General features: G+C 36.8%; 3 protein-coding genes and 1 pseudogene across 8 annotated transcripts in view; 2 read left to right on the top strand and 2 right to left on the bottom strand.

The window, feature by feature from the left end:
• LOC116293340 (cartilage oligomeric matrix protein) overlaps positions 1–8,474 on the top strand; it is a 35,608-nt gene extending 27,134 nt beyond the window's left edge. For all 5 annotated transcript variants that reach the window (XM_089037901.1, XM_089037902.1, XM_089037903.1 and 2 more), the window contains 14 exons: positions 87–191; positions 705–815; positions 1,168–1,327; positions 1,423–1,541; positions 1,715–1,767; positions 1,885–1,970; positions 2,442–2,537; positions 2,699–2,877; positions 3,480–3,528; positions 4,662–4,858; positions 5,909–5,983; positions 6,474–6,571; positions 6,746–6,885; positions 7,106–8,474. In XM_089037901.1, the coding sequence (XP_088894027.1) occupies positions 87–191; positions 705–815; positions 1,168–1,327; positions 1,423–1,541; positions 1,715–1,767; positions 1,885–1,970; positions 2,442–2,537; positions 2,699–2,877; positions 3,480–3,528; positions 4,662–4,858; positions 5,909–5,983; positions 6,474–6,571; positions 6,746–6,885; positions 7,106–7,116 (1,479 nt within the window). In that variant the 3' untranslated portion in view covers positions 7,117–8,474. The remainder of the gene's footprint in view (positions 1–86; positions 192–704; positions 816–1,167; positions 1,328–1,422; positions 1,542–1,714; positions 1,768–1,884; positions 1,971–2,441; positions 2,538–2,698; positions 2,878–3,479; positions 3,529–4,661; positions 4,859–5,908; positions 5,984–6,473; positions 6,572–6,745; positions 6,886–7,105) is intronic.
• An 864-nt stretch (positions 8,475–9,338) lies between these two features.
• LOC116293344 (large ribosomal subunit protein mL37) lies at positions 9,339–11,426 on the bottom strand. Its single transcript, XM_031700762.2, has 2 exons — positions 10,815–11,426; positions 9,339–9,964 (listed from the first exon to the last, which is right to left on the bottom strand). The coding sequence occupies exons 1-2, from the start codon at positions 11,395–11,397 to the stop codon at positions 9,429–9,431; spliced, it is 1,119 nt and encodes a 372-aa protein (XP_031556622.1). The 5' UTR covers positions 11,398–11,426; the 3' UTR covers positions 9,339–9,428.
• A 236-nt stretch (positions 11,427–11,662) lies between these two features.
• On the top strand, positions 11,663–16,068 carry LOC116293342 (lysosomal cobalamin transporter ABCD4). Its single transcript, XM_031700761.2, has 2 exons — positions 11,663–12,384; positions 13,688–16,068. The coding sequence occupies exons 1-2, from the start codon at positions 11,707–11,709 to the stop codon at positions 14,801–14,803; spliced, it is 1,794 nt and encodes a 597-aa protein (XP_031556621.1). The 5' UTR covers positions 11,663–11,706; the 3' UTR covers positions 14,804–16,068.
• A 70-nt stretch (positions 16,069–16,138) lies between these two features.
• Positions 16,139–24,727, bottom strand: LOC116293343 (alkaline phosphatase-like; annotated as a pseudogene). Its single transcript, XR_016121337.1, has 10 exons — positions 24,607–24,727; positions 23,726–23,779; positions 23,116–23,336; positions 20,547–20,882; positions 19,276–19,509; positions 18,868–19,110; positions 18,316–18,456; positions 17,923–18,030; positions 17,181–17,468; positions 16,139–16,617 (listed from the first exon to the last, which is right to left on the bottom strand). The product of XR_016121337.1 is annotated as an alkaline phosphatase-like (transcript).
• Positions 24,728–26,141: the final 1,414 nt, after the last annotated feature.

The raw sequence follows: 26,141 nt of genomic DNA, 5'->3' as shown, positions 1-26,141 counted from the left end.
GTAATCCTTAGTGATTGTCCCAATATGTTGTATATATCATTCTATGGACTATTCAGAAGTTAATATACGTCTCTTACCATTGACAGTGTAAGCCAGGGTACGGTGGCGATGGCGTTCGCTGCGGAAAAGATTCCGACATGGATGGATATCCAGACAGAGCGCTTGGCTGTAAAGGACCGAAATGTGCCAAGGTAAAGATTTTTTGAATCAAGGCTTCTGTGTGGAGGAATAAATGAAGGATAGTAAAAATTGGGAAATGGGATGAGGAAAGTGAAAAGAAGTAGGGCTGGGATGAGCGGTTACGTATAAAGCTAGATGAAGTGTTCTAGGGTTGAAAGGTGGCTTAAAACCCTGACAAACGTTCCCAACATTTGTCCAGCATTTAGCAAACATTTGTGGGGTAAAATGTTGGAACCGTTAAAATAGTTGGATCAAAATGTTGTTGGGTTGATTGTTAACTAAATGCTGGGTCAAATGTTGGGACGAAACACTCTAAGAAATGAGGTAATGCAATGTCAACACACAGGGGATTATCTGCATTCTAATCTGCATTAGGAGGGTCATTTCCAACTGACCCAAAAAAATCCCTCCCTCCCCTCCCTGAAAATACATACACGTTAGAAACCAACCGTCAAAGGAAAGAGGGCTCAAAGGCATCCAAGGATTCCTGGGGCATCAGATACTAACACTTGATTCTGTTATAGGACAACTGTCGCGAAATACCCAATAGTGGGCAGGAAGACGTGGATGGTGATGGTACTGGAGATGCGTGTGAATACGATGCTGATGGTGACCGAAAACCATCTAAGGATCAAGTAAGAATCGCTGTTATTACAGTTGAGCCCGCAATGAGATATACTATGCCTGTCGACTGATCATTTGCATCTAATGCATTCATCCCGAAAATATCTTCAATGAATCAACTAGTCTACCTTGGCATAATGTTCACCATTTCAAATCACTTGTCACTCTTGAGTATAAGGTTCCTTGTTTGAGTGGTATCCATATGTGTCCTCTCATGCGCAACTGTTAAACAAAAATATACATATCTTAAGAAATGACAAGTGATCTGAAATGGATGAGATCCATTATTCTAAAAAAATCCAAACCCTAAGTCAGCGTTTGGGCTTCTTGTATCTAAGCTCTCTATGAATTGATTCGTCATAGGACAATTGCCCAAGCGTGCCCAATGAAGATCAACAAGATACGGACGCTGATGGTGTAGGAGACGCCTGTGATAACTGTCAAACAGTTAACAATCCCGATCAAGAGGACACTGATAAAGATGGCATTGGTGATGCGTGTGATGTGGACATTGATGGAGATGGTGAGAATAGCAGCTGCCATTGATTGAGACTAACTAGGGTGGATTTGTGGAGTTCAGAAAAAGATTTCAATCCATGTATCTGTTATTTTTTTTAGGTATAATCAACGTACTTGACAATTGTCCAAAGGTTCCCAATCGAGACCAAAAAAATACGGACGGTGATCCTCATGGCGATGCTTGCGATAATTGCAAAAGAGGAAAAAACCCAGACCAGGTAAGAGAAAAGTTGATTTGAGTAGAAAACCCAGATAATGTGTCTTTATATCGGATCTAAGCATCAAATTAATGACCACATCCGTACGTACCGCCTCTGGGTAGCCTTTATCAGCCATGCCCTTCTTATCTATGGAAATGGTCTTATTCATTAACTCATAATTGTCTTGGTAGGCCGACAAAGACGGTGATGGTATTGGAGATGTGTGCGACTTTGATCAAGACTAGTAAGTTGTTTTATTACTAATAAAATCGATATAAATGAACTTGCATCATCTATTGTTGTCACAAGCTTGAATTGTCAGATAATTACCTTTTCCTTAAGCAATATATTTTCTTTGCAGCGATAGGGATGGTGTGGATGACAGGCATGATAATTGCCTTCGAAAACCGAATGCAGCCCAACTGGACACCGATGGAGATGGACTGGGTAATAATATAATATATTATATATAATTATTGTTTATTGTATTCCAAAGTTGGAAAATTACAACAGAGACAGGCTTCAACTAGGTGGAAGTCCAAAGATCAAATTGGAATCTGGAAGTTGATATTTTAAGGAGGGAGGAAAACCGTTAAAGCAAAGCACAGGATCAACAAGCCACTCTACCACGCCCAGCAATCGAACCAAAGTCGCATTGTTGAAGGCCGACTCAATAGCAGTGCACACCGCCAGTGATTCTCCTAAGAAATTAATTACGCTCTTAAGATGGTTTCCTTTTTGAAAGTTGTTAAGTAACTTTTGACCCGATGCCAGCTACAAGTACATTTCATCATTTATCTAATTATCATTATTTTTCGTATCATTACAAGCAGGCATCATTCAACTGTACAGTTAATTTCTGTTATGTGAATGCTATTAGCATGCCGACTAATGTCTATTATCTTTCTCTATCTACAGGTGATGTGTGCGATTCTGATGATGACAACGATGGCATTCCTGATTACAAAGACAACTGCCGATTGGTCAGAAACGTTGATCAGAAGGACAGTGACAGTAAGTACTACCATACCATCACCCCTTACCTTTGCTACCACTACCACTATCATCCGATTAGCACCATACCTACCACCCTCCACTTTCATCTTCCTCCCTATCAACATTATCTTAGCTGTTATAACATCGCTACCACCCTCGACCAACTTTTTTCTCTCCAGATGATGGTATCGGAGATGCGTGTCAAGGTGACTACGATAACGATGGGGTACCAGACGCTGTCGATATTTGTCCATACAACCACAACATAACCAAGACCGACTTCAGTTCATTTTTCAATGTAAATTTTGACCCTCTCAGCAAAATAAAGGATTATCCACAATGGAAAGCAAGTAAAAAGGTATTTATGAATGGTAAAACATATCCTTAGCACTAAGGTCAGTATGCGAACAATACGTGATCAATATCCGCCATGTTGGACTTGAGTATAATTTTTAACTATTGTGAGTATAATTCTCATGAGTATAATTCTTATTTTAGTTTGGGTATAATTCTTATTAGCATATACCAACTTGTGTACTTTCTAAGAACGCGCGCGCTCATTGGTTAATTGGAGGTAAATACTGTACGATATTCACCTCTGAAACTCGGAATATTGAGTCTCCAACAAAATGGCATCTGCCGGCAATCGTTTTGCTACAATTTCCGATGAGGAAATTGAAAAAATGAAAGTAAATGTCATTCCTATCAGTGCTAAAAAGGCAACGAAGTATGGCCTAAAAGTTTTGCTAAAAGTTTTGCTAAAAGTTTTGCGTGAATTTGTCACGCAAACTAAAAGTTTCTGTTTGTTTGTTTTAATTGAATTATATTAAATAAAAATAAGTTACTCTGTACACAAGTTGGTATATGCTAATCCTGTCTCCTATTTGACGGAAGCAACTCCTTGCCTTGTAAAAAATACCTCGTAAAATTCAAGTCATGTTTTCTTTTTCCCTTTTGTAGGGAAATGAGGTGTATTTGCGAAAAAACAGCAATGTGGGATTATTTGTTGGTGAGTATTATTATCATTATTATTTAACATTAATTATAGTATTGTTAATGACTATCTTATATTAGTAAAAATACACAGGTGATTATTGAAAATCTCGCGCGCTGATTTGTCGAGAAACTCACACTATCACAAGATAATCACCTCCAGCGATAATCCAAAATGGCAGATTCCAAATTACCGCTGTGTTTCTTGATTGCAGACTCATTTGCACAGGGTTAGCCTCGAGTTTGTGCAGAATATTCACGTGTTCCAGTCAAGGTCCCTCGAGTTTCAAAATGTTTGTATTGTTGAAGTTGCAGGCATTCTTTACTTTTCTGTTGGTATTTGTGAATATTTAAATACTGATACGAGGCTAACCCTGTGCAAATGAGTCTGTAATCAAGGAACACAGCCGTAATTTGGAATTCGAAACTGGTCTATTAGAAATAATGAAAGAAAATGCTGTCCCCAAAAGAAAGAGGCTAACAAATTTGCACTAACTTTGTTTAAAGCTAAAAAAGGACTTAAAACAATCAAATAAGCTCAAACAAACTGTTTTGATTGACCGGATCTTGACCGGATTTTGAAAATGACTGGAAAAAATATTACAAAATAAGCTTTCTATTTAACTTTAAGAAACATAACCAGCGTACTGGAGGGGGGAGTGGGGGCATGGCCCCCTTTGTCCCTCCCTGGATACGCTCCTGAACTTACTGACGTTCTAAACATCATGAATAATTAATAAGTATTTAGACCTATCAGGTCCTTCAAATCCATCACGTGCATGGATCTTTATAACCGATAAAGAAACTCGACAACCTAAAAAGCCCGGGGGCGGTTTTGATTTCGGACCCAGGGAAAATCGGGGCTGATTGTGCTGATGAATAAGTGCTCACTGAACCGGAACACAAAGAGAACTCTTGGTCACCAAACTGGAGCGTTTAGAGAACTCTTGCCTATTGCCTAACTTGAACGTACAGAGCACTGAGTTTTAGAAGTAATTTAGAAAATACGTGGATGACCACTCATATTCTAAACATTACTTATTACACTACTGCAGAGCAACAACATCAACTAGCTGAGAACTTACAGATATATAAATACAGTTTTGACAACACTTACCAACTGACTCTTGGACAATATTGTGTTTGTAGCCACGCCAAAGTATGAAGACATCGAGTTCAGAGGTACTATGTTTGTCAATACACATCAGGATGATGACATCATTGGCTTTGCTTTTGGCTACCAACAATATGGCCATTTCTTTCTTTTGTCATGGAAGCGAAAAGAACAGATGTACTGGATTGTTAATCCCTTCAGAGCAACTGCTAAAACATGGCTAACACTGAAGGTACAATACCAAACAATATTGTTGAAACTAGATTAGAATTTTTTACTTTAGTTAACATCGTAAGAAAAAAACAAACACTTACGGTTGCGCTTTTTCTTACAACAAGATTGTAAACCAACTTATAAAAACCTTTCAAGTGTTTTTTTTGTGTGATCTCTTCTCGTTCCTACGGCCTTCAATAGCACAACACTAACATGACAGCCTCGTGTTTCTCTTCAAAGCCTTCATTAGCCTATAAGTATCTGAATTCCGGCTTCTAATTTAGCAAAAGAATCGAGGATTTTTAGATAATTTCATTGCGGTTTTGTGCTAGAAGCAATGTCCTATTTCCTAATTAGTTTTGCCGAATCCGAACTGATTAAACGTTATGCAGTTTCAAGCCTACTTTTCACCGAGATTTCGCAACCATGTTCAAAAAGGAAAAATTATGTGATATAAATCTATAAGTATTTTGAAGAAATAATTCTTATTTTAGTAGAAAGGCTACAAAAAAAGAAAGAACTACAATTTTTTACCTAGATTTTCTGGGGAAAGAATTCGAAAATCTCTCAGTGTTGGAAACTTTGTAGTTGTGGCGGGAAATGTTGTAAACGTTTTGCGCTCACGCGTCAAAATGGCGGGAAAAATCGACTTCCGGGTGGTACAAAATGGAAAAGCAGTTCTGTATCAAAGATTGTTCAAAATTTTCTTCATTTCGTTGAAAATTAAAATTGCTAAATGTCGGCAATATTCTCATTTTTGGCTGTTTTAGTGATTTTAGGTGATTTTCAAGCCCAATTGCACTACATCATGCAACCGTTGAGAAAACGGGGACGCGAATGGAACAAATATTGCTACTTCATCGTTCCCACTTCCGGTGATGATGTATAAGAAAATTATTTCTTTTATACAGGAAAGAAGTAAAAAATTGCCCATCACTATTTCTTTATATTATTATTTATTATTATTTTTTCCTTAACTTTAGGTTTCAACTCCGCATGTGTTATGGTTTGTCAATATATATTTCAAAATGATGTCTTATTTAAACGTAAAATTATGTATTCTATACAGAGAGTGAAATCCAGCTCAGTACCTTCACATGGAATTCGCAATGCTTTATGGCATACTGCAGAAACTAGACGTCATGTAAGTATAAAACTGTCCCGGGGGGGGGGGGGGGGGGGGTACAAAACCCTGACCCTATCCCAGACCTAAAATTTTTATTTTACATACCATACCCCAGACGAAAACTAAGAATACTAAAAGACGGAAAATACGGTTTTACAATCGATTGCAATCAACATTTACTAACATTTTTATCGTTTTTGTGTCGGCAGAAAGCGTAGCCTATTCGCCAGACAAAAGCGATCAAATCGTTAGCCCTATCCCAGACTAAAATGATACCCTATCCCAGACAAAATGTCAAAAAATGATACCCTACCCCAGACCCAAAAGCCGAAAAACCATACCCTATAGGACGGCACATACCCGTATAGCAAATATAGGGGAGTACCCCCCCCCCCCCCCCCGAAAAACTGTCTCTCAGACAACTCAATGATTAACGAAAGGGTTGATTTCTGTATATTCTAAACTTCGAGAAGGCTGGGTATCGAAAAACTTGCTCTTTCTCTTACAGACTAAAGTATTATGGCAGAAAAGGTTAACACGAGGTTGGAAGCCCAAGACAGCCTATCGATGGGAACTCAACTATACTCCCTCTAATGGATACCTTAGGTAAGGAAAAATACGCAAGTATCAGTAACATAACAAGGGTGGGCCCAGGCTGTTGGGGGAAGGGTGGGATTCGTGGGGTTATTCCGAACGTCCCCCCCACCCGCCCCTGGAAAGCAACATTAATGGAAACAAATTTAGTACCGTCCTACCTTTTTTTCTCTTTCATATCCACAGACTTCAAATGTGGGTAGGTACACAACAGCTTATGGACACAGGCATATTACGAGATCTTGAAATGAGAGGAGGTCGACTGGGTTTCTTCAGTTTCTCGCAAGGGGATATCATATGGTCAGACCTCCAAGTTCGCTGTGTTGGTAAGCCATATTCATGATGTTTAGGATGTTTGGCAGAACATAAGGTCCATTCTGGTGCCTAAATTTTCGCCAAGTCTTGATACCAGTAATTTTTCACTGCCCAAATAAAAAAATTAAAAAAACAAACTGAATTCAAAAAGTTCCTTAAAACTAGTGATTTATGCATCTAGTTCTTAATACAATTCTTCTAATACTAATATTTATAATTTTGAATCAACAGATGGTAAATAAAAGCATCAGTTATATCTGATGAATAAAATATAACCAACAATTGAAAAATCAAGAAAGTAAATGCACAAGAGTGGGCTGTTCCCTCCAAACAAATGCTGTTCCACAGATAGTACATACCGAGGAAGAAGCTGAATCATTACCAAAATAGAACATTTGTATAAACTTCAAAGAGCTATATATTCTTGGAGTCTCAATGAGCCAGTAGCAATTAGCTTCATCCAACACAGCTGTTAGCTAGCACATCACTGTGCTGAATTACTACACAGAGGGATTAATTGAAGCCATATTGTAGGACATAAAAGGAATTTTATTTTTTTGGAAAACAAAACTTCTTGTAATGAAAAACATTGCATTGCTGTGCACCTTAAACAGGGCTTTTTGAAATAAGAGTTGCAAAAAAAAAATTAAGTAGTTATGAGGCAGTCATACACAAGAGCATGTTTAGTGCTCCAAGTCAAGGCTGGATATGATAAGTTCATATATTTACAGTATTTTATCAAGTCCAACTTCGACTAAGAAAAATGTATTTCGGCCATAACAACATTGCAGAACATTAATTTTTAGGATCTCATGCCTCACTTTGTACCCACACTCCCCCTAATAAAGAATGTTTCCTTGGGTTTGGCATACCTTGGTGTCTGTCATTTCAGAAAATGAAATAAGAAAACCTCTGTGACACCTGGCTATGGTGATCAACTGGCTTCCTAGATGTTTCATTTCTGAAAATGATTTCACATCAGAATTTCCAATATTCAGGGATCATTGGTCTGAAAGGACTTATGTTCAAGTACTTTGCTGTGGAACATCTTAAGTGGCTTTGTTGGAACTCCCAAAAACAGAGAGGAATTCTTATGAATATAAAGGCTTTATATTTGGGAAATTTTTTAAGGACCTTAAGGGGGTCAACTATCAAATGCTGTAAGTGGACTACATAAAGTATTTCATGTACTGTACCTTGGAACTACACATCAAACTGTGTGAAGAAAAAACAAAACATCACAATTTGCTAATGCTTTAAAAATTAAACAGAAAATTAGCTAGATTCTTGAGTTTAAAATACAAATGTCAATTATTATCAAAAATATAATTATAAGGTCCACTTAAGCAGTAGAGTGAGAAAATTTAGAAAAAATTATCCATTTCTTAGGAATTATGGCAGAAATGGATAAACATTTTGTTTATATTATTATCATATTTAAGAATGTATTTTTGAATACTTAAATTAAACAATTTCAAAAATATATAAAGCTTTTCTCAATGCAGTGCTACAGTACTGTATAAGCATACTCATAAACAGTTTAATATGTCGAACGAAAGTGACAAGTGTGTAGATTCAAATTAAAATTTGACACCTGTTAGACAGTCCTACTCTACTTTTTTTATCTTATGCAAGGGTGGATCCAGCCAAAATTATAGGGGGGGCTAATTTAGTTTCTTCCGTCAACACAACGGAAAACAATATAAAAAAGCATCCTTTTTTCTGCTGAAGGGGGGGCTTCAGCCCCCCTTTGCCCCCTCCCCCCTGGATCTGCCCTTGCTATGCATAGGCCTTTTCTAAGTTTGAAATTTGTCTAAGAGAATGCATAATAATTAGCATCATCTTTTGTTTATAATTATATGGTGTTGTTAGACCATAAATAATTTATGGTCTAACAACACCATATAATTATAAACAAAAGATGTTTGTACACAAGCTAGACCACAATGCACCTGGTTTGCTGTCTCAGAACATCTATGAATCTTCTCTACCTGTATATCTACCCAAAACTCTGGCTTTCGAGTTACATTTTTTCCAGCATATTCTTTTTTTATACTGGAACCACACATGAAGATTTATTAACTAATGAAACAACTTCTGGGCTGATCAAAATAATTTTGGGCTTTTTGTAGAGAGGTAATGAGTTGGAAAGAGAGAGACCAACTTTGAGGCCGACTTTGAGATCCCAGATTTATATTACAATTATTTTCACGATCTCTACTTTTCTTTTTTTCTTGTCCTTCTTCAAACTTGTTCCAACTTTTTCTTCCCCTCTGCAAAGCCTGACACGATATATTCCAATTCAATCCCTGGCTACTCATGCCCTGACTTTGATCAACCCAGAGGTTGTTTCAGGGTTCAATCTGTGAGTTAGCCATTCCCTGACTTTGATCAGCCCATAAGTTGTTTCAGGGTATGAATAAAATTTGAAATGATAGTGTTTATACAAGATTACCAATACAAATAAATCTTCAATTTTTTATTAAACAAGGACCTATACAATTCAATAACCATTTAAATCAGCCTAAATGCACAGTTACATAACCATCATGTCTTAGTTACAAATAAATGCCAACAGGTTTTGAATACATTTTTCATTAATAGTGGGACAATCTTTTCTTGTATCAAAACTACCATAAAGCTTTATACTTCTATCCTCACTGTCATTTTTTTCTGGACTCGTAAAAAAGTTCATTTTCTCACTTGACCAGGCAAGGTTTTTGATTCCATGATCTTCTTGTAGTGATAATGTATTCAATTGATAACACATGAGGACTACTTCTGTACCATTTGTGATAACACATTGTGTCGTCAATGGAGTTCCTAGATGCTGTCCCACAAAATTCCCATCACTGATTGCTTTTGACACAAGAACACCAAACATATTCATGATTCCATATGCATGGATTTGGTCGATTGTTTGGTTGCTTACTTCAGAAAGAAATATAGTGTGGCTGTGTGGGAAAGGGTTGTTTCTTCCAGGCTGAAATCCTGGGAAGTTGCGTAGATGGACTATAGGATGCTGGAAAAGGCCTTGGCTATAAGAATCATAAGGCCCTGGAAGTGATGTTTCTATTGTAGACTCAATATCTTAAAAAGACATCAAAATACAGACTTGATTACACAACTGACACAGCTCATTACATCACCTCACACCCATGAAATTTTGATTGACAGTAGACAAAAACTTGAGGCTTAAGGGAGAGTCTATGAAAAATTCAGGGTTAAAAAAAATGGAGTGTGAATACAAGAAGAGGGAGGGTAGTATTTTTTATTTCATTAACAAATTTCATTTCCCTCCTTGTAAGTAATTAGGGATTACTGTGTTGCTGTACCACACCTAGACCAGAATTTGTCTTCATTTGCCTTCTCCACCCACACTACTGCAAAAATTTTCTACTGGATAATCTTAATGCAGGAAATCCTCAAAGCAGATAATCTCCCAGAGATAATAGACCTCTTTGCCTTGGGCATATTTGTTTTTCATTTCACACCACCTGACACTCCCTAGAGTATCATTTCTTTGTTTACATTAGGACATGCAAAAGAAGGACCAGATATAATGCATTTGCATTCTTTTCTGCATTAAACAAACACAATTCGATGGGAAGCTGGCTTGTCTTACCACACAAGCATGCAAAATCTATTTTGCCAGCAAAATGCCAATTCATAGGAGTATGCGAATGCATTAAATCTAGTCATACATTTTCACATCAAGCTGTAACCGTTGCACACAGAAGACACACCTCGAATGAAGAAATTGGACACAACTCAAACAATGAAGAATGCACATGGTATGCAATGGGAAAACATTACGTCCAAGCTAAAAGGGTCTACTCTTAAGCAATATTGATAAACAATTCCTTTGCACAAATTAAAATATGTTCATAACTATGGGGAAGTACATTAATTATTTTTTTAAAATCATAAATAAGCTTACCTTTTTTGTAAATAACATTAGGTTCATTTGTCCACAATACCAAGTCGGGATGATAAACCAACTGGCAAAACTCATGCCCTCTTACCCAATGAGTATGGATTTTAGGGCTTACATCTAAAAAGCTTTCACGAAGTCTAGAACATTTATTCGAAAATCCCCAACATATTCTTAGAATATCCTGAAATATCCCAAGTTTGACTTCTTCTTCAAAATTTGTCTTGTGCTTTTTAAGTTCTTTTTGGAAACCAAGTTGTTGAATCAGAGAGCTTTGGAATATATCTACTGATTTCTGAATCTCTTCAGGAAAAAGATTGGAATTTTCAAGGCACGATTCTGGTAGACCTTGGTTGAGGATTGTCTTGGTGAGCCACTGATGTTTGAGGCTGGGCTGAAAAGCTCTTGATTTAGGATGTACAATTAAAGCTTTTTTAATGGTATGGCGAGGAACTATGAATGGGATACCTTTTTGAGTTGTGGTCGGTTTTTCTGCTGCAGCGACTGTGGACAAGCGGCGTCTAAGGACGGAGAAAATCTGGTGTGAAATTTTACCACGAGGAAAAAATGCCGCCATCTTGTCCACCATTTTGTTGAAGGAAAGAGCCAGCGATATGATAGATCAGCAGTTTTATCCAAAATAATTTCTTTGTGGGGGAGGGGTACGTAGAGTATTTTTTCTTTTTTTTAAATTACCAAAGCTGTAGAATTTCATTGCTTTGAATGATCTATTTTGTGAAAAAATTGATCTCTATTGAAAAAAGTTTTAAACAATTATCGAAGGGTTTTAGAAAAGTTCTGGCCGTATAAGACATTAAGTCGAGAAATATGATAACCTTAGCTTTGGGCTTCCTGGGTTAAGAAGGATCACTCACGTGCGGTACCAGAGATTAGAAAGATGTCTCCTAAAAAAGATAGAAGTGCAAAATCTTTTAAGCTAGATCTTCTATTTTTCCGTCGATTTTTGTGCTGCCTGAAGATCATCTTCCCAAGATGGCTATCCACCACTACTCTTCTTTTTCTAATCCTGCTCGGCTTGTCTCTGGCTGAACAAATGCTCATCTACAATACTGGCCTCATTCCAAGTCAGTTCTACGAGGTCCTTGGTACCAGAGATAAGGAAGATTTTCGTTCTTTGATTGTCGTTTCTCTAAGCTTTATCATCGGTACAGCTTTGGGGAAGAGCTTAGTACAGTATGTGAGTAATCTGTCTTACGTAAAATGGCGAAGTTTACTCACTCGATACCTTCACAAAGGCTACTTCAACCTCGACTCATATTACAACCTGAACGTGCTAGAGCAAAGCATAGACAATCCAGATCAACGGATAACTCAAGATGTGGACCGTTTTTGCAAGCAATTCAGTCAAATCATAGCATCTCTGATCATTTCTCCCTTCACCATCGCCTATTATACGTACCAGTGCTATTCCAGTGCAGGGTATATTGGTCCAGTCAGTATTTTTGGGTATTTCCTGGTCGGCACCATCATCAATAAGCTTATCATGTCTCCTATTATTTCACTGGTTGTCAGGCAGGAAAAACTTGAAGGGGATTTCAGGTTTAAGCATATGCAGGTTAGTGTAATGGTTTCTTTGCTATTCATTTGTATAATGCAGTGCCTATCAACATCATATTCAAGCTTTACCCCAGGATGGGTGGGGGAGTTAGTTGGGGTGGGGATGCCAGCCAATCATTGTAATAATACATGTAATAAGAAGAACGGCTGGCTTACTGGTGAGGGTGCTGACCTCTCACCAAGGTGACCTTGGTCCCATTCCTAGACTCCATAAGGGGTTGTTCGTTAATTATGCCTTTTGGGGGGGGGGGGGGGGCTGGAGGCAAAGTAGGGGGGCTTTGAAAAAAATCATACAAAGAAGGGGAGCTTTAATACAAGCAGTATTTGCTGACTTAAAGGGGGGGGAGGTTGAAACAAATAATTAAGGTATGTCTAAAATGTCACAAGGAGGGGGGGGGGGGGGGGGCAAAAAATTTTTTTAGACAGAATTGTGGGGGTTGTGAATTTTTCAAAGGTTTTTTTCCATTTTTCCTCCGGCCCCCCCTGAGGCATAATTAATGAACAGTCCCTAACGTGTGTGTGAGAATTGATTGTTGGTTCTCTCCTGTGATTTGAGGGTTTTTCTCCATATTTTCCAGTTTTTCTCTGTCTACGAAAGTGGAATTTGGAATTTATTATGAAAATCAGTAAACCACAGCATAACCATTTGATAGCTCTGTATATACCAAGTGAACAAAATTTTACTTTCTACATGTAGCTCCCAACATTTTCAAAGGTTACCATATATAACCGAGAATGATCACTTCTGATTGGCTGAATTGGTTTCACTACTTCAATGTGTAGCCCAAACAAATTCAAGCCAATCAAAAGCAGTCATTTTCATGGGCTGTCTTGAAGGTTGCCTTTGAGAACATAAGTAGCTAGGCAATAAATTTTGTTTAATGTGGTAAATAAAACTATCAGATTTTGACAGATTTTAATAGCAAATGGACTGAGAGAGAAAAAAACAAAACAAATAGGTGCTATAGTCTACTTATTTTCATTTTAGTGGATTAAGAGCTACTCTGTAGAAAATGTTATGTTATTATACTGTATATCTATTTTATATCTATTGTTACTTATTTCTATATTTATTCTACTTTTCTAGTTCATTTTTGACTTGATAATGACGTTGAGCAACGTCATCACATTTTTAACATGTTTTTATTGTTCAATTTTATTATACAATGTTTAAATACAGTGTAAGAAGTTACTCTGTAGAAAATAACTGTTATTTTTTAAATGTAATAATACTTGTAATTATACAATTTTAATAACAATTCCAGAAAGAAAGTGTTGAATTGTTTTTTCCCTCTTGACAGATACGAGTAAACTCAGAGGCCTTAGCCTTTTACAGATCGGGAATGCTGGAAGAAAGAAGGACCAACGGAAGACTCCAAAACCTACTAAATATCCAACAAAGATTGGTTAACTATGAGTTCTTCCTCAACTTCTCTGTCAACTTTTTTGACTACGTTGGAGCGATACTCAGTTACATTATCATTGCTATTGCACTTTTTGCTGGAAAATATGATGCCTTGTCACCGACAGCTCTGAGCGCTGAAATAAGCAAGAATTCATTTGTGTCAATGTTTTTGATTGGCTGTTTCACCCAGTTGATTGATCTGTCCAATTCAGTGTCAGACATGGCTGGCTATACTCACAGGATTGGAGAGTTAATAGAAGCCTTGATGATAAAAGAAAAGAAAGGTGAAGACAAAAGCCTTAAAAGTAGTTCTGAATCCTTGGACATGTTGCGGACTGGTTGTATCTTTCAACTGGAATCTGTTTCTTATGCAGCACCCAAGTCGTCTGAGCTTCTTGTGAGAGATTTAAATCTTAACATAATTCCTGGTCAAAACATCCTGATTACTGGGAAGACTGGCTCTGGGAAGAGTTCTTTGCTGAGAGTGATGAGTAACCTGTGGAAGCCAGTTTCTGGTACAGTTGTCAGGAATCTCTCATTTGATCCCAGCAATATAATATTCTTACCCCAGAGAGCACTGTTGTCAGATGGCTCTCTCAAACAGCAAGTTATCTATCCATATGACAAACCAATAGAGCAGAGATACCAAGAGAATGGTCAGATAGATGATGAGAAAATTCTGAGCATTCTTGAGGATGTTGGCCTTACTGCTGTGTGCCGTCGTGTAGGAGGGATTGAAGAGAATATCGAAGGCAACTGGGAAGATATGTTATCCCCAGGTGAGATGCAGAGGCTGGCATTTGCTCGTTTGTTCTACCACAAGCCTGTTATTGGCATGATTGATGAAGCTACCAGTGCATTGGATACAAAGACAGAGAAAGAAATGTATGAAAATTGCAAGCAGTTGGGGATCACACTTGTGAGCATTGGACACAGAGAGACTTTGTTTGAGTACCACCAGTTGAATCTTTGGTTGTCAGGAAATGGGGATTGGGACCTGAGGGAAATATAGAACACTGTATCCTTTTCCAACACCTCGTATCTTCTAGTTTAAAGTAAATTTAATGTCTTAGTCTTACTCACAGTACAACTGTGCTATGATTTACCTGTACTGCATGTCTCTGAACATCGTCAACACTAAGCAGTTATCTTCTGCATAACTGTATTCATTTCGAAATATATAGTTAATTCAATACTAAACTTATATCCTAGCTAATATATGGATATTAATTTTAAAAGTATTTTTTTACAACAACATAATATAGATTTGCATATAGAAGAGACTAATTTGGATTATTACATACAAAAAGATTATTATATTTTATTATAAATAGAGTTATGATGTAATATCAGTTTTAAAGGGTGAAATTTAGAGTGATTTCCATGATGGGGAAAATTGGGCAGACTGTTTTCATCAACAGATCCTAAAATATAATGATTATTTTGAAGGATCTTGCCTCCTCAGGCCTATAGTCTTTGCTCGCCAATTTTAAAGAAATACCAATAATATAAGCATTTTAAAAACAATAGATTACTATTTGGTTGATAGATGGGTATTGCATGTGTGCCCTTTGCCGTAGGCTATTAATAAAATTATATAATGAAAATTTTATTCAGCCGATTGATACCAGCGATAGAATACATTACTTAATTGGGTCTTTCTTTGTGTATCAAGCTTTATCAAACTCATTAATAATTCATGGGGAAAACACAACAGAAATTACGACCGTGAAGATCTTGGCCAGATTCACTTTAATTTTGAAAATTTTAGTGAAACACAAAGGAACTAACCTAGACGTTTGACGAGAAATCTACAGTATTCGTGCCCATGTTGTATCCGATATACAAACTCTCGACTATACCTTGATACAACACGGCCACTCATACTGTATATATTACTTATTGGGGTTAATAGCATATGATGGACAATTTTTTTGTAATTGTACTTATTGTAAAGCCTGGTAATGAGGTTCGATCAGCTGTTAGCAAAATCATTATTATACAGACTAAAATATATCTGACAATGGCATACTAAAAAAAAACAATGCCTGCATGCTGATAAACTTACAGACTGTCGTTCTCTGACAAACTGGATTGTTGTTAAAACTCGCCATGAAAAGCCTTGATTGCAATCCACTATAATCTAATAAGTTGCAACAGCAAATTACAGGATTCCAAGCATGCTAATGAGAATGAACTGTACAGTAGGTTTTGAACTCAAAAAAACCTTGGGTTGGTTTTCTTTCGAGTGTAATAAATAATCCACCCATTGATTAATCCATCAAAGGATCCAAGTTGCTTTAACCCCCACTCTCCTTATTCAAAAGGTCATTGTATCAAATAGCAATAGTCTTAAACATTGTTTATTGAAGGCTAATTATTGCTTGAATTGGAAAAAAAGATGTTTTTTGATTATTACTTTTCAAAACAAGATTTTAAGTCTGCTTACCCAATCATGCACTGAAACTACATGTACACGTTTAACATATTCTTTGAATGAAAAAACTACACATTTACATTATTTTAATGAAAAAACATTCAAAGGTGTCACAAACTGAAACTCAACTGAAGACTATACCACATTCATCTACAGTATGATCACATTGGCAGCTGCCGACAATAATGCCATGAGCATACCAACATACATAAATTCACAAGAGCTGTTTGCCGAGCTCACTGGAGGTTTTCCTCCCCTGGCCTCAGGCTTATTACATTTACTCTGCTTGCTGTCACTCAAGCAAAGGGCGTGGTCCATGACGTGGAAAATGACGTTTTCTTCCAAAACCCCAACCAAGAGATCAGCCCAGGGACCACGGGAATAAATTCCTGAAAGAAAATTAAAGGGGTAAGTAGCAGATCTGTATACATTAAGAGCTATGTGGGTGGTGAAAGTCATTTAGAAGGACAGCATTGTGGACTAACTATCAGAAATAACTGCATTGCTCATATTGCTATAACTATTACTACAAGCAGCATCATCATCATCATTGGCATCACCGAGATAATCATTGGTATCATAAGCATCATCATCAGCATTGTCATCATCAACAGTTTCATCATTGATATTATTGGCATCAACACTAGCATGACCATCATCTCATCATGCATTAACATCACCATTATAATTTTTATCATCATCACAAGCATTGTCATCATTGGTATCATTTGCATCATCACTAGCAAGAACATCATCATCATCATCATTGACATTACCATTATCATCACAATTATCTATAATCACCATTAGAATTGTCATAATTATCACCAGGAGTGAGACATAATCCTTCACAATCATCACCATCATCATCCATAATAAATTCTTCATCAACACCATAATTTCATCACTATCATGCCACTAAGTAGGATTCAGTCCTCCATCATCAACTTACCAACATCTTGTCCTCCATGGGTTTCAAACCCTTCTGGTCCATCGTACAGTGATTGTTGCTTAAAACCTACTGCCTGGGTGTCGACATCAGTCAAATTCTTTCTGGGACCAAAGTGTGCACTGGGACCATTCTGGTAACCAAGGGTAGTGTAAGGCATTTTGTCATTACCTGCCAATTGCAAAACACCCCCTTGTTTAACCAGTCCTAATATTGGGTTTCCTGTGTCAGGATATCCTGCTATGGACATGGTGTGGCCATGGTCTGCTGTCACTATCACGAGTGTGTCATCTGATGAAAGGAAAAGAAATGTATTTTTTACATGGAATGCACAACCTCTTCTTTGTTTTTGATACTTTCTTTTCTTCGTATTTTTCCCCTTTGCTTTCATTCCATCTCTTCCTCTCCCTTTGCATCACTTCACTTCCTCCTCTTCGTTTTCGATTTTTTCCTTCTCCTTCATTCTCTTCTCCCCTCTCTTATCATTTATTTTCTTTACTCTCTTTTCCTTCTCTTTCCTTTGCTTCCCTTCGCTTCAGTTCCATTTTTTTTCCATTTCTTTCCTTCTTTTTCTTCATTTACTTCTCCAAATAGGGCTATGTGTTCATTTCCTTTCCTCTCGCCTCTTAACTCTTCTTTTCCCCAATTTACTTGTCTTTCTTTCCTTCAAGCTAGTGCCTTTACCTCTTCTCCCCAAAACAAAATAACAAAGTAAAGAATTCCCATGAAGTTCATCCTTGTCTACCTTCATTGGTTAGCTCTTTTGCCTTCGTAACTGAAGCATCCAGAACAAGAGCTTCGGTAAGTGCATGGTGAGCATCGTTTGCATGGTGACCATAATCTACCAAGCCACCTTGAGAGAAACGATTTGCGAAGAGTAAATGACATTAAAGTTAGACAAAAATATTGCAAAGAAAGAACCACCAAAAAGGGGAATGGCAGCTAGAGCAAATTTTATGGGACTATAGGACTTCTGCTGCGCAGAAGGCTAAGCGTGACGTGGGCACGCGTTTTGGCGGGAAAGCTTATGTTAAACCCACAGAAAGCTTTTCTATTATTACATCAACAAGAAACAATGTCCATTATTCCTTGCCAAACAATGGTTTTAACAAATTTACTGCATCAGATAAAAACCTACTTTCAACCATAAGAAAAAAACCCTTGGGATTTTTCTTCAATTTTTTGATGGTGAATTCGACCATTTCAGGCAGAGAAGGCTGACCAGCGGTATCATTGGCTCTGTCTACTTCGTACTTCATGACACTGTAGTCAAAAACGCCTGGAATTTTCAATGAATAAGACACCAATGAATAGGATAGTAAAGTCAGTAAATAAAGTATAGACTAAGGAATGTCATTTCGGCTCAAAACAAGTTAATCTCGGTCTTCTCAGAAATTTTTAGCTGAACGAACAGGACTAACACGAACGAATGAAACGACCAACGAATCAACGATTACAAAATAGATAATTACGAATAAGCGACTAAATACTAAAACGAGCAAGAAAACAAACGAAGAAATGATTAAATAAGCAGACAGGAAGGAAGGAAAGAAGACACTGGGGAAAAAAAGAATGTAAGAAAGAAAGAAGGGAAGAGGTGGAGAACAATAAACAAGTAAAGAAACGAGCGCAGTAGCTAACAAAATATATCTACATATAGTAGTTCTTATATTTATTTATCATAATTTACCAAGAACATGCTTCGTCTTTTCCACATCAAGAGCGTCTAATTGTTTCTTGTTCCACACAAACTTCGAATCAGGTCGTTTCGCCACCCATTCATCGATAAGGTTTCGACCATCCAGCCGCTTGCCTGTCGTATTAACCTCCTCATAGTCTGTCATGTCATTAGGAAGGAATGCATTGCGTCCTCCACTTAGAACTACCTCAATGCCATCTCCAATCTTGCCTTGAAACTCTACGAACTGTAAGGCTGTGATAAAAATTTCATTCTTTGTTTAGAGAGTTGTAATCAGTTAGCCTTTATTTAGCAGGCTGACTAGTGGAGAAATAATAACCAGAGTATTTTTACACTAAATTTACTTATCTGACTCTCATGTGGCGAGTTATCGCCCAACCTTCCCCACGTAATGCATACCTTGATCCTTGCAATCCTTAGCATCGTTTGGCAAATCGTTATCGCTTTCCCATAATCGACTTGGGGAATTCGCATAGAGATTTGCGGGCGTGGCATGGGTAACTCGCATGGTGCTGATGAAACCCGTTGACATCCCAGCTTCCTCTGCGAGCTTCAGAATGCTGTCCACTTTCCTTGCTTCAGTCAGCGTGTCGCATTTTTCAAATACCACGTCTTCGTTAACACCGATCACAGCTAGTATTAAGAATACTTGGTATTAATATTTAGTTTGTTTGGTAGACAGGGTGCCCAATCATTGTTTTGTTTTGTGAGCCTGGTCACATCGTTTTACAAAAATAAGTCAAAATATTTGGAAAATGTTTAAAAAAATTATTTTCATTCGTCTTGTGCTTAACAATTATTTTCTAAAACGAGTGAAAGAAAGAGTAAACTTATAACCGCTTTTTTACAATAACTTACAAATTTCTCACGCGCTGATTGGTTATTTTTTATCATCAATAAGAGGACAGACAGATAAAGCTGACGTCAACGAGCGCGCGCTCTTTCCGTTGGTTGCTTTGATCGCTAAAAATGAGAAGTTTTTATCGTTTTTGTTATTGCAAAAAACAAATAGACATCAGTTTTTTATGTGTCTGCACCCTTATTGACGATAAATTTCGTCATCACATTGTCAAAGTAGTATGCGGATCCACTCGGCTACGCCTCGTGAATCCACACTACTTTGACAATGTGATGACGCAATTTATCGTCAATAAGAGGACAGACACATAAAAAACTGATGTCTATTTGTTAAATCTATGTCACTATTTCTCAAACATTGTCAAAAGTTTCTTTTTCATGCACTCTTTAGGAAATTGAAAAGAAAGGGAGTCCTGTATATATATATATATATATCTGAGGGTTTTGCCCTGTTGAAGTTCAAAACACGGTATGGATGGTTCCTCGAGGTTCCTCAAAAAATTTCGAAGGTCATACACCGAATCGAAATATGGCGACCAATTTGAATAACTATTGTTCTGCACTGACAAGCGACTGACTAGCCTCGTGTTCACATGGAAACACAAAAGCATTTTCACATGTATTAGAGGCTAGTCAGTCGCTAGTCAGTACAGAACAATAGTTATTTAAATTGGTCGCCATATTTCGATTCGGTGTATTCAATAGCCACCTAACAACATCCTGTGACCAATCACAGCGCGCGAGACCAATGTTCATCCAATGAAAATGCTCGGACACGGCAAAGGAGTATTTCAAACATAATTTTTACGTACCACTTCTAGTCTTGACTCCAGTAAAGAGAGCATTAGCCGTACCAGCCGAGTCAGGAACTTGTCGATTTGTATTGTACGTCTTCGACAAACCAGTCTATGGAAACTCTTCATACGACAGATACCCCTCTTCACCTTTCTTGCCGTTCTGTTGTCCCTTTAGTATCCTTGCAGCGGTGTTGGTATTGATGTCACAGCCATCTCCGACGAACAGGATGACGTTCTTTGCTGGATTGTGATTGGGCTTCTGGGACAACAGCTTGTTCAATTTGTCGACACCATCAATAAACCATTGGTTCTTTTTCTGGGTTGGTCTTAAAGAGTCGGCAGCATCAGAGCCTAAACGACAGGATCAAATTAAAAAGAAAAAAATCACAATTCAACCTTGGTGCCTGCAAACTTCGAGGTTGCTATGAGCCTTAGAAATGGAGGTGCAATCGAGAATATTAAGCCGTCCCAAAATATCACTTAAACCTTGGGTACTTTTGTAGGTTCTCGGAGTTGAGAGTTGACAAGACAGATAGCAAAAGCAGGGGTGATCAGGAATTCAATATTTAAACAGTTTGAGTAAAGAGGAAAAAAAGCGCATAATAGAAAATAACTACTTCCAAAGTAGCATAAGCTTTCGAGTTTGGAAAATGGAATGTTATAATAATAATAATAATAATAATAATAATAATAATAATAATAATAATAATAATAATAATAATAATAAACTCTTTATTAACCGAGGGTAACACTAAATAGCAATATGCTAACAAACCTGTGGCCCTCTAATATATTAAACTATGAAGATATGTGTGTAAAAAATTATAAAATTATAAACTACAAGATAAAAACCCCTACACTAAAAAATAAATCATAACTAATAGTTAATAATTATTATTGAATGAAAAAAAAAAGTTCGTAAATATAAAATAATATCTAAAAATATACTGAATAAAAATAAATAAATAAATAAAATAAATAAATGTTCCGCCTGAAGATTGATTATCAACAAAACAAAATACGAATTTTGCTGAAATCCTTAGTGTCAAAGTAGTGGACAGACAGACAGACTTTTTTATTCGCTATCGAGTATTAGAATATACATGGACATTTTACCCGAATAAACATTAACGTATGAATATGCTATAATTGTTGATTTATGGTAATTTCTATCATGTTATAATGAATTCGCCAATTTAACCTATCTAGTATAGGGTAAGAAGACCACATACTATATTAATTCTGTATTGTATGTGATCTTTTTATAAAGCAGATGTGGACGTGTTTTGCTACTGCTACTGCTACTGCTATCATTTTGGGTGGACTCAGAAGTAGCAGTAGCAGGTAGCAGTAGTGGTGTAGCGAGAAAAAGGTTTAACAGAATAATTTCTAAATAAATGTTTTAAGTCTTGATTTAAAATGGTAAAAATTGTCTTAAAGTGCACATGAACCCTTCGACAATACTTTCAGTACTGATTCTACACGAAGTAAATAGTTGAATGGTAAAATATTTCTTGATTTGAGTGATGCGTTTCTAAGTTATGAAGGTTTATACTTCCAATATGCTAATGAGTGTGACGTCTATTAAGGCTTAATCAAATATACAAAATCGAACTGGTTCATAGAAACAGTATTTAAAAAGCATCATTATTTTACTCATGGTTTACATGAAAGCTATTTACAATTTTTATTTTCAAAATGGCCAGCATTTAGTATTACTAGTTACAACAAAAACACTCAAATACCTTACCTGACGTCATCATCATTAACATATTGGAAGTATAAACCTTCATAACTTAAAGACGCATCACTCAAATCAAGAAATATTTTACCAATCAACTATTTACTTTATGCAGAATCAATACTGAAAGTATTGTCGAAGGGTTCATGTGCACTTTAAGATCTAACATCAGCAGGAATAGCATTCAACAACTTCGGCGCAGATATTGCTTTTGAATTATGGCCATGAGGGAAGCACTGGTTGCGGAGGGGTTACAGCGCTCGCCTCTCACCCAGGCGACCCACGTTCGCTTCAAGCACTCGATGTTGTATGTGATTAGAGCTACTTGTGTTTCTCTAGCTACTGTGCTTCGAGGGGTTTAAGGCGGGGATTCTCGTCCCTCCGCAAAAATCAACCTCTAAATTCATAATGGAATTCAGTGGAAGAAGAGGGTATACCAGTCTGTGGAAATGCCAATGCTTGAACCACTTATTATCATTTTATTCTATTTTTTATTTATCAATCAGGTTTCGATGTCGGTGTCTAATTATGGAATGGTTTCGTAGCATCTTTAAGCATTCGAGTAGCGTGCCCTCTGGTGAGGAGGAGAATAGAAAGTTTTTAAGACAAATTTGATTTAAATAAGTCCTAAAAGTGTCTTTAAGTCCAATTTTAGCAGGAATAGTATTCCTCGTATTCCACAATTTAGTCGCAGGTATCAATTTTGGCGCAGATATGATTTTCGAGCACAGAAATGCGTTTTCAAAGTCTTTTTATAGTTTTAAGCTAAAGGTTTGCTTCAAACATTGGGGGAAAAGGTTATCGTATAAAACAAGCGTAACTTGGGGGTCTATATGAGCTTACCTTTGTGGTTCTGTAGAAGTATGGTCACTAGGATTGGAAGAAGAACCCTCATCTTTAGTGCTCGGTTAAGGGATCGAGTTTAGACTAGGAAACACACGTCCAATGCGATGAATGTCCAAGCGACTCCTCCTCTTTCTACAGTCAGAGGTACACGAGGGGCGTTACTTTTCTGTAATACACCCACAGTTGACCAATCAGAGGGGGCCTTCAAGCGCAAGTCACTATGAATACCAAGTACTTAAATGACAAGAAAAATTTGAAAAAATACGAATAATATCTATATAATGAATATTCTTCGATTGCACGTTACTTCATAGCGGCCTCTCGGGGGAGCGTTGGTGCCATTTAACAAAAGATTCCTTATTAGCATCTATTGTTAACGGCACCACAATAGCCGCCATGCTTTTGTCTTTTAACTATCCGGGGAATGCTTGCAACCCATCAATATAAACTGAAAATGCAGTTTCAATGCCAAATTGATATTTTAAATATGACAACCACACAATAGATTTCTTAATTTTTCAATCGAAATGAATACCAAAAATCAGAAAGTTATCTAGCGTCTACACTTTTCAAGTGTAATTGAAATTAAATATCAAACGTGTCTCACCGTGCTACACAACCAACGAGGTACAGACCATATGTGTGTCTTGTGGCCTTCTACCTAATAATAATATATAATAATAATGTAATAATAATAATACTAATATTGATAATAATATTAATAATAATATTAATAATAGAGTGGTTTTCAGAAACCCGTAAAATACTCTTTAGCGTATTACACTTATACACTTTATTGTCCGCATTTTCTTTTGATTTTCTTTTGTGTTTTCTGGTGTATTACAATTTACTACACCTTAGTTATTGTGCTGGGCCTATGGGCACAGTACATTAGTTAGGTATGATCGGAATTTAGTGTTACGAATGCCTTTGGTGGACCTCGTCATGATTGACATGGTGAAACACGAGGTGAAAATGCACGTTGAGATCTGTAAGATCGGGATACGGTGCGTCATTGATGTAAAATAGTACTCGCACGAGTTTATATTATTTTATTAGCAAGAAAAATGATATTTGGTTTGATTAGCAAAACATATTTATTTTTAGTCGAATATTTTTATGACAAAAACGTATTTCATGCCGTAAGCTTGAATGGGGGCGGGCCAGGAATTTCTATTGCGTCATTGATCTAAAATAGTACTATTCGGCATATCGAATTCACGGAATCAATGGAATCAACGGAATCAACGGAATCAACGGAATCTCTTTGAAACATATGGAAGTCAAACATCATTAAAATAAAGACAAATCAAATTAAAAGAAAAAGTTAAGAACTTCGTGCTCGGTCGTCCTCTAAGAAAAAAATTATATAAAACAACTCGATCGGAAACCCTATTATTAATATTATTATGATTTATCTACATATAACGATTACCCAGGAAACAATGACATGTCAAAAACATAACTTTAGTCCAAATCATAGCTAACCTTGAAAGAATCTGTTCATGGATCCAGCAAAACATTGCACATTTTTCCATCGTTTTATGACAAGTTGGACGCCATTTTGTAAGCACAGGTAGCCCAATTCTTCTTTATGTCTATGGGCTTCCTGTGTTTGAAAATTGGGCTACCTGTGCTTACAAAATGGCGTCCAACTTGTCATAAAACGATGGAAAAATGTGCAATGTTTTGCTGGATCCATGAACAGATTCTTTCAAGGTTAGCTATGATTTGGACTAAAGTTATGTTTTTGACATGTCATTGTTTCCTGGGTAATCATTCTATGTAGATAAATCATAATAATATTAATAATAGGGTTTCCGATCGAGTTGTTTTATATAATTTTTTTCTTAGAGGACGACCGAGCACGAAGTTCTTAACTTTTTCTTTTAATTTGATTTGTCTTTATTTTAATGATGTTTGACTTCCATATGTTTCAAAGAGATTCCGTTGATTCCGTTGATTCCGTTGATTCCGTTGATTCCGTTGATTCCGTGAATTCGATATGCCGGTACTATTGGTATTTACTAAAACAAGGAACGACCTAAAACGACCTGAAACCACCTAAAACGACCTGAAACCATCTTGAAACCACCTGAAACCAGCCAAAACATTGAATCTCCATCGAGTTTGTCTTCCAGTTTGTTTATTTTATTGACTTTTATCGATCGATCGAGTGTTTGTTTTCCTTGGAAGGGATGTACTTCATGGTAGAATGTCATATAGTCGCTCATACGTATAGTCTCCCATAGAAGTATTCCACACTTATACCTCACCTCTCCCTTGCTATGATTACCTGTTCCTAGCTATGATCAACCGTCTCTACCTATGATCAACTGTTCCTAGCTAGGAATTTACTGCGTCATAATTTACATAAAAGAGTACTCACACGAGTTTTATATTAGTTTATTTATAGTTCCTTTCACGGTTTCCGACGCCATATTGTTTGGGGGCAAATTCGCAGGGTATTCTGAGGTAAATTTTCGAGACCAAACTTTTTCTGTAGACGGAGAATCTTCTGTTCAATAATGTTTTGTGTGGTGTTTTTGAGCCGATGGAGCCACCATAACACTGGTTCTCAGAGAGACGAAGGCTTGCTTTGGGGTTTGCGACCAAGACTCGTTTATGCTAGTTCAATTTGACCGTAAAAAAATATTCAAACCGAATCCACGGACTTTCTTCTGTCTTACAATGACTAAATCCCAAATAGTCTTCTACTCTATTCAAAGTATCCAATGTGCCCAGCACATTTGACACGTTTTCCCGTGTCAAAACTTGTTACACTTTGTTTCACGGGTTTTTGAAAACCACTCTAATAATGAGAATGAGAATGAGAATGAGTGATAATGATAATGATAATGATAATGATAATGATAATGATAATGATAATGATAATGATAATGATAATGATAATGATAATGATAATGATAATAATAATGACAATAATAATATTATAATAATGATAATGATAATGATAATAATAATAATAATGACAATAATAATATTATAATAATGATAATAAT

This window comes from Actinia tenebrosa, unplaced genomic scaffold (genome assembly GCF_029948245.1).
Source record: "Actinia tenebrosa isolate PJP-AT-01 unplaced genomic scaffold, QUT_ActTen_1.0 PGA_scaffold5__44_contigs__length_20552954, whole genome shotgun sequence".
In the NCBI taxonomy this organism is placed as follows: domain Eukaryota; kingdom Metazoa; phylum Cnidaria; class Anthozoa; order Actiniaria; family Actiniidae; genus Actinia; species Actinia tenebrosa.
Note: the sequence above shows the minus strand (reverse complement) of the source record. Positions and strands in the feature narration are given on the sequence as shown.